Source organism: Dendrobium catenatum, unplaced genomic scaffold, assembly GCF_001605985.2.
Source record: "Dendrobium catenatum unplaced genomic scaffold, ASM160598v2 fragScaff_scaffold_133, whole genome shotgun sequence".
Classification (NCBI taxonomy): domain Eukaryota; kingdom Viridiplantae; phylum Streptophyta; class Magnoliopsida; order Asparagales; family Orchidaceae; genus Dendrobium; species Dendrobium catenatum.
Window position 1 is genome coordinate 6,662,564 of NW_021318595.1, and position 11,376 is coordinate 6,673,939.

General features: G+C 36.1%; 1 protein-coding gene across 2 annotated transcripts in view; it reads left to right on the forward strand.

Moving 5' to 3' along the window:
• The first annotated feature begins 574 nt into the window (after positions 1–574).
• LOC110091799 (lysophospholipid acyltransferase 1-like) overlaps positions 575–11,376 on the forward strand; it is a 32,980-nt gene continuing 22,178 nt past the window's right edge. Inside the window, exons 1-2 of one of the 2 annotated variants that reach the window (XM_020816046.2) lie at positions 575–1,045; positions 11,213–11,268. In XM_020816046.2, coding sequence (XP_020671705.1) covers positions 744–1,045; positions 11,213–11,268 — 358 coding nt within the window. In that variant the 5' untranslated portion in view covers positions 575–743. The remainder of the gene's footprint in view (positions 1,046–11,212; positions 11,269–11,376) is intronic. The other variant, XM_028699712.1, reaches the window with a different exon arrangement.

Below are 11,376 nucleotides of genomic sequence, written 5' to 3' on the forward strand. Positions count from 1 at the left end.
GGTACCGCTGAGTACACATTCGGATAACGCAGCGAAACCCACCGGTACCCAACGATACCGAGCAGTACATTTTGTCACACAACTTAACGGGCAAATGGCATTCACAACATCATTCAAACCAAACCCTAAAAGCTCAAAAATATCGAAAAATGCATAAAACTTAAGAAAATCAAACCTTTCCCATTGCCACGATGAAGCTCAGCAGGCTTAGCGTAGAAGATGAAGTTGCTTCGTTCGAAAAATACAACCTTCAACTTCTCCTTCTGGAAGATGGACTGTAGTCTAGCAAATCGCCCGAAAAAGAAAGAAGGAAGTGACGTTTCGGATGTTCTCGAAGATATGGGTACCGTGCATTTTTTGAAGTAGTTCGGATGGTTCGTGTCGTGTTATCGGGTTAACAGAGCACACGATCTCCTCATTACGGTGGAGTCAAGGTGGGCTCCACGTGGCGCAAAACTACTTATTTACATACACAGAGCTATGTCCGCACTCCGAACCCAATAAAAGTTCCCTATATATCTTATCTTTAAATTTTTTTGAAGACAACGTTGGGAATTGCATTTATTGGCCCGGAAGAAATTTTGGTAAAACACTTATTGGCCGAAATATCGGTCAATGACGTCCTAACTATCACCATCGTTAATTCCAAGGGTCTTCTCATCCTTTTAATGTCTTCTTCTCCCCACTCAAAGCTCAGGTAAGTCAGATCCTCCATTCAGTCTCTCTTAATCGCTGCGATCCGAATGGTGCTTGAGATGGAGTCGATGGCAACGGCAATCGGCGTCTCCGTGCCGGTGCTCCGCTTTCTGTTATGCTTCGTGGCCACGATTCCGGTGAGCTTTGCATGGCGGTTTATGCCGGGCCCGGCGGCGAAGCACCTGTACGCCGCTGCATCCGGGGCTTTCCTTTCCTACCTCTCCTTCGGAGCCACTTCCAATCTTCTCTTCATCTTTCCAATGACGTTTGGATACACTTCCATGCTCCTCCTCCGACGCTATGCTGGCATATTCACCTTCTTTGCCGGATTTGCTTACCTCGTTTCATGGTAATTATTTAAATTCTCTCATTTTTCTCTACCCTATCCAAATGGGGTACGGTTTTAGCATTGGTTTGTTTCTTATCTGGTAATTTATGCTAGTTTATTGAGTATTTTTCGTTTATTTCCATTTGGGGCGTCGCTAATTTTTATTGTTATATTATCTTAATAAGTTGACGGGTTTGACCTTAATAGATCTCGCGTTTTTTTGTGCTGGGAACGTTTCATTTCTCGAGATTATTTGTCTGAATAATTCCATATAGTGTTATCTTTTATGGTTAGTGCTTTTTACTTGTTTTTGTTTTCTTATATCTTCTACATTGTCTCAAGTGGAAAGTTTGTTTAGAGAAAGACGTTATCTTAGATGTTTTGTATTATAGGTGTTGGATTCAACTTTATAGATTAAACAAGCTAGAATAAGTCACCTGACCCTACTAATAGATTAAGCAAGGTAGAATAAGAAAGCATGGTGAGAAGCTAGAATAAGATACTTGACCCTACTAATAGATTAAGCAAGCTGGAATAGGAAAATATGGTGAGGGAATTAAGAGTAGGTGAGAAGCTAAATGATCTTTGTGAATAATAAAAATAGCATGAAGTCCAAAATATGATCCCTTATATGTTAAGATAGGTATAGGAAATGATACACTTAGGAAAATAGAAAAATGATACATGAAATGGCACGTACAAAGTGATACAAACACATGGATTGGGTTGAAAGGTAGTGCATGGCTCTCCACCTCTGTTGTGGATTGAGATGCCCGTGAGGAGTCCTCAGGGTGAGTCCTTGGGGGGCGAGTGCCTTGACCAAGTCTTCATGAATAAGTGCCAAGTCTTCAAGATTAAGTAATTTGAGCAGGTGAGCCTCCCCCCCGCTCCCTTGGATGAGTGACGACTACGAGTCCCTTAAGACGAGTCATGAGTCTCCTAGGTGAGTGTGGCTGTGAGATGAGGACAAACATCACCGATTGAGTTATATGATGATGGGCTTTGTAAGTATGCATCCTGTAGCTTGGATAGTGATATCCATGGAAGATGAATTTCCTAACTAGGGTAAGTTTCCAAGAAGACAAGCCCTCCTATGGCTAGTGCCTCCTTTTTTATATTGAAATTAGGGCCAATGCCTCTTAGGGTGAACATTAGTTGAAGTCAGTCCCTTAGCTGAACTTACCAAGAAGAGGCACATCTTTAATTTGATCCTTCAGAGGTGAGTTGATATGCTGTGAACTCCACTAGGATGAATACTTGCATAAACATATGCTAGTTCTAGTGACAGCCCCTCAAAGCGAGACTTCTTTTGGGTGAGCGTTTGTCTTGGCTCCATGTCTCAAGTGTGAACTTGTTTGAGTACTTGCAAGTTAGTTATCTGGATATATGTGGACATACATTTAGTACATGAGTCACTTGCTCCTTTAAAGAAAGACTTGTGAAAAAGGACGAGATTTAAGCAGAAAAGCATTTATTTTCTTCACCAAACGAGAAAGAGAAAATAAATAACAATTATTTTATTGCTTTTACTATTCCCTTAGGAAGAGCACCTATTTCGCATAATAACATTGATTTCACCTGTATATTGTCTTTGGTTATAAATAACAACTAAGGGTATTGATATGGATACACTCCTTTCTTTTCTTTTTCCTTGATTGGATCTTTATAGCTTGTGTGAGAGATGATTGAGTTGAGCCTTGTAAATAGGGGTGTTAATAAATGACCTGAATATGGATTTCAATAAATGATCTGACCCGTTAGCCCGACCTGAACTCGATTCGAGAATGACCCGTTTAACAAACAGGTCGGGTTCGGGTCATACATTACGACCTATTTATTAAACGAGTGGGTTTGGGTTGACCCACTGACTCGATTGACTTGAAAATGAGCTACTTAACATTTATTCCTTAAATTCTTTTCTTTATTGATAATATTTTTATTTTAATAAATTAACCTAAAATTATGATTAATAAGTTAATAAAAATATATATATTTTTAAATTAAACATGGGTTAGGGTTTGGTTCAACTTTTTTGACCTATTTATTAAATGGGTTAGATTCGAGTAGATCGGATTTGGGTTGGGTCAATTCCAGGTTGGAGCTGATCCCTTTTAGACACCCCTACCTTCGAAGTATGTTAATATTAATAGTTGATTATTGCGAAAACCTTTATTCACTAATGCAAGATGGTGGAGGTTGAAGGTTTGAAGTCCAACCAAGTTATTGCGAATAAGAAGAAAAGCCGAAAGTCGTTGAGATGCGTAAGGTGACAAAGGGCAAGCCAAATAAGGCAGCAGAAGTCGAGCCAAGTAAGGTGGTTGTAGTCTCTTCTCCGAGTTTTGATGATGTGCCTTTTGATGAAAGGCCTGTTAGATGAATCTTTTCATTTGAGGAAGCTCGTGAAGTCCTCGCTGTGGTGAGTGTCGTTCATGAGATTGCGATCTATACTCCCAAGGAGGTTGGAATAACAACACCTACTCACTCTTGGGGGGACTGGTGGCCACAATACCATGCTGAAGGTTGAGTTATGCGATTGCGAGTGACTAGTGGAGGTAATGATTCTTTTTTTATTTCTGAGAAAGTTATATTTGGGGTCCATGTGTAAGTGATATTGAGTAAGCCTAGGATCCACCTGAACCTATGCGAGTTGTTAGGTCACCCGTTGAATGAGTTCAATGCGCCAACCCTAACTTAGTGGGTGCTTGGCTTATATGCAAGAATTTGGGATCTTTATGATTGGCTACTTCAGGGTTCCCCTTAGTTTACTGGAGAAAGAATATACTCTTTTCGATCCTTCACTTCATATGACTAGGGCGACTCCAGAGGTGTAGGAAACTAAAGTCTACATATGAAAATTTATGTGATCCTCCCCTATGGCAAAGACCATTGAGCTCATGGAGGCTACGCTTGCTAGGAAGAATACGTTAAACTCTCATGCATAGGAACTTCCCATCGCTTCTACTTTGCTGACCCTAGCAATTCTCAAGTTTCACCGTCCGACTAGTTGCCAAGATGTCAATGACATCGGTGCTACCAAGACTAATTGGTTTAACCAACCAGTTCAACAATCAGCCTGATTTGGATTTTTATTTTTTTTTCTATTTAGTCTATTTTATGTAATTTCTATTTCTTTATTTGTTTCCCTCCTAAAAGGGGTCCATGGGATATTTGTTCAATAAATGGGCCTCTACCTCAAAAGCAACTTGACTATGTAATGGATCGACTGAGCCTTTGGGCCGCACTAGGGCGGGCAATAGGCAAGATGAGCAAAAGGGATTAATTCTACATTTTATTACTTACCATAAAAAACTAAAATTAGGAGGAATTTAGAAAGGTTTATTTAGGGAAAGAAAACCAGTGGAAGTACCTTTGGTTTCTACTGATGTGGGTATTTTTGAAGATGGAAATGTTGAGGCTGAGACACAAGATGTAGCTTATACAAAGTCTAAAAGAACAAAGTTGACATTGAATTGATTAAGCTGGAAGATTCAAAGGATGAAATTCAGGTGTTAGTTCTTGCTGAAATTCTCACTGTAGTTGTTCATGATACTTATGAAGCACCAACAAACAATGACATTGATTCAAGTAGTCTTACCAGTATAGAGAAACCTGTGAAAAATCCAGATGTTGAATTTGGCTCTCTTGAAGAACAAAAATCTAATGAGGATATAGAAACTAAATAGCCAATTTCATAGGTCCCCTCACCTCAACACTTGATCACAAACTTGCCCAAACCTATTTGTTAACTCGACGCCATCGAACTCGCCCCGAAGGTAAATCATCACAAGGCCATTCAACCTTGCCCTCCTACAACCAATCATAGGATGACATGTATCCAGGGTAGTCTGTGTAGTATTGTATGGGTGTTTCGTGTAGCCTTATATTTTACATTTTTGGTATAGCCGACCTGTCATTGATGGATTCTAAGTCCTGGATGAAGAGTGGAGAGTTGTGTTAGGTAGTCGATAGCCAACGTAAAACTTATCGAATAATCATGACATGAATCCTTTAATACATTGTGTTAATGCTAGGATATTTCTTGGAAGCGACATACTATATGACCTTAATATAGTGAGAAGTATGCAAAGGCCGTTGCACTGACGCTCAGATATAGTGTTAAATAGGCAAGGGTTCATACATCACGAACGGATGTGGGCAAAAACGTTAGTCCATAAAACTAGAATTAATATAAGAACTTGGAATATGGATTCTCTTATATGCAAGTTAATGGAATTAATAAATATTCTAAATTCATAGGCATATAAATATTCTATGCATTCAGAAAATCAAATGGGTTGGATTGAATGCTAAGGAGATTAATAGTTAATGATTTAAAATATGGTATTATGGTAAGAGTTGTATTAAAAATGATAGGTGTGATTTTAGATAAAAGTTTGAAGCATAATGCTATATAAATTAATAGAATTGAAGATAGAATTATAACTTTAAAGATTGTTGTTGATGTTAAGATTATTAATATTATAAGTGCTTATACTTCTTAAGTAAGTTTGTATATGTGTTCAAAATTAAAAAGTTTGGAGTGACTTAGAAAAATTAATACAAAAGATATCTAATGAAGAAAGAGTTTTTATTAGAAGAAATTTAAATGGACATGCTGGTAGAGAGGTAGAAGATTTTAAAAGCTTTTATGATGGTTATGGGTTTGGAGCGACTAATAAAGATGGTAAGACAATATTAATTTTTTTTTAGTTTATAATTTTATAATTGCTAACACCTTATTTAAGAAAAAAGAGGAAAATTTCATTACTTATAAGAATAGATGTAGGAAAACTCAGATTGATTATTTTCTTACAAGAATAATAGATCATTTAGATTGTAAATTTAATATGAGTGAAAATTAATGCACCCAACATCACTTATTATTTTTGAATTTTAAGATGAAGGGGTAAATTATGAAAAATAAAGTAAAATATTATCCTAGGATAAGATGGGGTCATTTAAAGAATACTAATAATTTTTTTTTTCTTAGAGTAAGATTCAAGATCTTAAGATTTTGACTATACATGAGAAAGCTAATCTCATGTAAGAAAAAATAACTAATGATATTAACAATATTACAAAGGATATGTTTGAAGTATTAAAAGGAAAAGCTCTTAATAGTAAAATTAGTTGATGGTGGAATCAAAATATGAAAAAAAATATAAAAAAAGAAGTTTTATTATAAAAATTGATTTAGATTTAAAAGCTCGAAAAATTGGAATATATATATATATATATATAAGCCCATAAATAATTTAAGAAAGCAATATGCGATGCAAAAAATTTAACTTTTAATGATTTATATAATAGGTTAGATACTAAGGGTGAAAGATGTATGCATAGGTTAGCCAAACAAAGAGATAGGAGAAATAAGGATTTAGTAGTAAAGTGCATTAAGGATAAAGATAAAAAAGTGCTTTTATTAGAAGAGGATATTTAACAAAGTTGAATGTGATATTTTAATAAGTTTTTCAATGAAAATTATGAGAATACAATTGATTTAGTGACCTTAGCTTAAGAGTGGAGAAAGCGTGTGTTGATTCTTATTTTTAAGAATGAAGGTGAAATTAAATTAATGTGTCATATTTTAAAACTATGGGAGAGTTATTGAGCATAGGTTATGATGTGATACTAATGTTTCTCAAAATGAATTTGGATTCATGCCGTGTTGGTCTACTTTGGAAGCTATATATTTATTGAGAGGTTTGATGGAGTATAGAGAGAATAGGGTGGATTTACATATGATATTTATTTATTTTAAGTGCTATGGAGAGTTTTAAAAAAGAAAGGGGTTAATAATGCTTATACTTAAGTCATTAAAGATATGTATGCAAGAGATGTTACTTGTGTTCAAACATAAGATGGTTTGACCAATTATTTTCCTATTTCAGTTGGATTGCATCAAGGATCAATTTTAAGACCATATCTTTTTGCTTTAGTCATGTATGTTCTTACTAGACATTTGCAAGAAGAGGTACCTTGGTGTATGGTTTTTACTGATGATATTCTTCTTGATGATAAGAATGGAAAGGGAGTTGAAGGTAAACTTGAATTATGGAGGTCAATCTTAGAGTCTAAAGATTTTCATTTGATTAGATCTAAAACTGAATATATGGATTGTAATTTTTAATAGTAATAGGTCTAGTGGGGGGATTGTAATTTAGGTGATCAAGTCATTAATAAGAGTACTCTTTTTAGATATCATGGGTCTGTTGTCTAGAGTGATGGTGAAATAGATGGGGATATTATTAGTAGAATTTAAGTTAGATGGTTGAAGTGGATGAATGCATCGAGCTTGTTGTGTGATAGAAAAGTACCCCTCAAACTTAAGGACAGTTTTATAAGATGGTGGTGAGACCTGCAATACTTCATGGCGTAAAATGTTGGCCATTAAAAGAGAGGCATATAATTAAGTGTTGCAGAGATGAGGATGCTCAAGTGGATGAGTGACTTTACCCTTAGAGACAGAATGTGAAACGAGCATATACATAAAAAGGTTGGAGTAGCTCCAGGACAGATAAGATTAGAGTGTTGCCTTAGATGGTTTTGTCACATAAAATGTCGGCCTTTTGAAAAGCTAGGTTTTCGGGCTGCATATTCGTAGTTTGACTTCTAAGCAAGGCACAATTTTCATCTCCATGAATCGAATGCGATAATCTTCTAGAATGGATGATGTCCACACTTCAGGTTGATCATAAAGACAAAAAAGGTCTAGTGCTAATAATCCAGCGAAAGAGGATTATTCAGAGTAGGCTCAATGGATAATGGGGATGGAATACTTGTTGGGTGGTTAAGGCAGCCCATATTTAGAGATAAAGAAGGGCACAAACTCTTTGTACGTCGTATGCCCAACTTTTTTGAAACATTTTTGGTAGTTTTGGTAGATGGAGATGGAATCGTGAGGGCTAGGGTTGTTAATTCAGGTTAATGTGTTAGGTTCAGTTCTAACCCGAGTTGACTCGACCTTAAATGGGTCAGGATTTCCAACCCGGACTCGACCCGAGGGGGTTTCCCGGTTGACCCGACTCGACCTGCGGACCGAATATTTGCCTTCTTTCCGCAGGCTTAATCGCCAAGTTGCACGGGCTTGCATGTGCGTAGGGTCTCGACGAGGTTGAGACGAGTCATCACAGAGATGCAAACTTGCTGAGTCGCAGAGGTGGGGCGGATGAGACGGAGTCGCATAGATGCGGACTAGAGGAGGCGGGGCTCGACTTAGAAGGCCGCAGGTGCGTGTGAGCCATGAGGTCAGAGGCAACTCAGGTAAGGGACGCAAGGCTTGACCCGAGCATGGCGAGGCAGGAGTCGAACCTGGGGCTAGCGGTCGAGGACGCTGGCAGGTGGCAGCGTAGGCTAGGCCGACGATCGACTTGGCTAGGTTAGCATAGGATCCGGGTTAGCCGAGTCAACTCCGGGTTGTCGGGTCAACCCGAACCCGACCTGTTTCAAAGGGGTCAGAAATCTGAACTAAACCCGACCTTTTCACAAATGGGTTGACCCGAACCCGGATTTTTCTGGGTCAAGTCCGGTCGGGTTTTGGGTCGTGTCAACTTTTGACACCCTTAATGAGGGCCAATGTTTCTTTTAAAAGAGCATAATCAAAGTCTAGTGTTAAACAAGTAGGGGTAACTGTTAAATTCTATGGTGGCGAACTCAACGAAGTCTGTTATAATGATCTTGCTATTGTGAAAAATATGCTAGACGTGCCCAATTAGGTGAAATCTTTGAATTAGACCAGGTTCCTTTGAAATCCGATGGTGTTTTTTCGTAGCAGTCCAAGGGGTTGGTTCACTTTTGGGCATGTTAACATCTTTTTAGGTCTAGATCTACATTTGCTATGACCCGATTAGGAGAGTAGATGTATTAGATTTGACCTATGCTAAGAGAGGTAGATCTAGACCTAAAAAAATGTTAGAAAATATAAGAAATGAACTTTTTATTATATTTTAATGAGAATTTGACTCTTAACATGACAAAATGAAGAAAAATGATTCATGTAGTTGATCCCATGCAGTGGGATAAAGACTTGATGCTCTTGTTGTTGTGGTGTAGTCGGCCCCACATAGTGGGATAAATGATTGTTGTTGTTGTTGCTGTTGCTCCGGCATTTTCTATAGCCCTCAAAACTTAATCAATAAGGAGTGGTGAGTAACAATTTCGAATATTTTTCTACTATTCCTTGTTTTTGGAGATCTTATGCTAGTTTGAGATTTATAGCTTCTTGAGTTCTCTATAGATTCCCTCTTCTCTAGTTCTTTTTTATCTTTCCCCCCTTTCTTCATTCACTCATAGGTTCTCAGCTCATTCACTCAGAGGGTATGCCTACTAGTAAGGTCTAGGGTTGCAAGCGAACAAAACGTTCGACGAGCTACTCGTTGTTCGGTTCGATTAAAGCTCGTTTGTGATCGTTTAATTAACTAAACAAACAAACATGAACAATATTTTAAATACTCGATTCTTAAATAAACAAATTTGAACACTAATGTGTTCGGCTCATTTATGTTCGCGACAACATCATTTGAAGTTTGTGAACAAGCTCGACATTAAGCTTGATAAGAAGCTTGATTCATGTTCAATTTTGAACTCGTGAATAAGCTCGATACAAATAATTAATAAATATAAATAATAATTGCCTTAGACAATTACTTTTATCATAAATGTGTTTGTTCATAGATATGTTCATGAACGTGTTTGCTTGATAGTTTGAAAAAACTCGTTAAATATGTTCGCGAACAAGCTCGATAAACATTAAACAAACGAACATGAACTGAAAATGAACCGAACATGAACACTCATTAATTTAAATGAACCAAACATGAACACAAATAATAAAGCTCGAACAAACATGAACCAAATTTGAACAAGTTGATATTAAATGAACAGAAACATGAACACTCACATACTCGGCTCGGCTCGGTTCGTTTGCAGCCCTAGTAAGGTCAGACATCATTCATGGACAAATCTGAATTCAACACATACACTTTGATGCAGAGATGTTAATGTACATGATTAACATGTTTAGGCCTTGTCTATTTCATTGCATTTTTTGTCTATATAAATTAGTAAATTAGAGTTTTCAATGATAAATTGTACGGACTAATACACTTGATCCCAGTTTTTAATGGTAATAAGCCAATACCCTTTGCAAGGAATGACAAATAATAAAAATAAAAATTTGCCTACTTGAGCTGAAATGAAGGTTGAAAAAGTAAATTTAAATTATAAGTTAATATATATTATGTAATTACTCATAAATAAATAACTGAATATTAAAGTAATTAAATATAAATTTGATTTCAAAATTTAAATAATGATTTAAATGATGTAACAATTGCGTGTTAGATAAACATATAGTTGTATTTTTTAATTTGAATTCAAATGTAAGAGTAATGACATATAGTTAAGCATTAAACAAAACACGATGCTTTAACGGCCGGAATATAAGCTTAAAGAAATGAAAATTACCAAAAGCTTAGCTTTTTATTTTTATTAATAAAACTAATATAAAGATGAATTGATAGTTTTATACTTATTGCCTAATAATTCAGCGAGGAATTTCATGAGATCTAGTAATTTTCTTAAATAAACTATTTGTCCCTCTCAAAATAAAAATTCTATAAGTTATATTCAAATTTAAAAGTAATGATATATATGATATGATAGTTAGGAGTATGTAAGAGAGTTTGTCATGTGATAACTATGTGATGAATTATAATTGTGTCATGTGATAACTATTAAATGAATTTGAATTCAGATTCAAAATTGTGCCATGTGGAATTCATAAAATGTATCATCTCTTGGAATCATGTACACAAGTTTAGCATTCATAGAGATCAATGTTTCTTGGGAATATTAAATGAATGATTTCTAAGGAGTATGTGAGAGAAAAGTTTCTTGTCTCTTTACACATATAATTATCATTATGTGTTTGTCCTTCCTTTGTCCTGTAACAATGAATAACAACTCTTAAAAAATCTAAGTAAATTTCTACGTTGTGCTAAATATTCTATTGTTTTATCTATTGTTCTACGTGAATAATTAGTCCATATAGGGACCACTTAGCTGTCTGTCAAATAATATCAATATCGCTTGTGATGTTTTGAAATTTCGGACCTGAATCTCATTTTAAGATGAATTTTTTTAAAGTGAGTAGATTTGCTATTAACGATGTTACTGTATCTCACGTAGCCATGTGTACTACATGAGTGGAGATGCATGGAAGGATGGTGGCATTGATGCAACTGGTAAAGTACCTTGACCTTACCAAGTCCTAACAATTTACATATATGCAACCAGTGAAGTACCTTGAGCTTGCTATGTCTTAGCAATTTGCACAATCTTTTTTCTGTTAA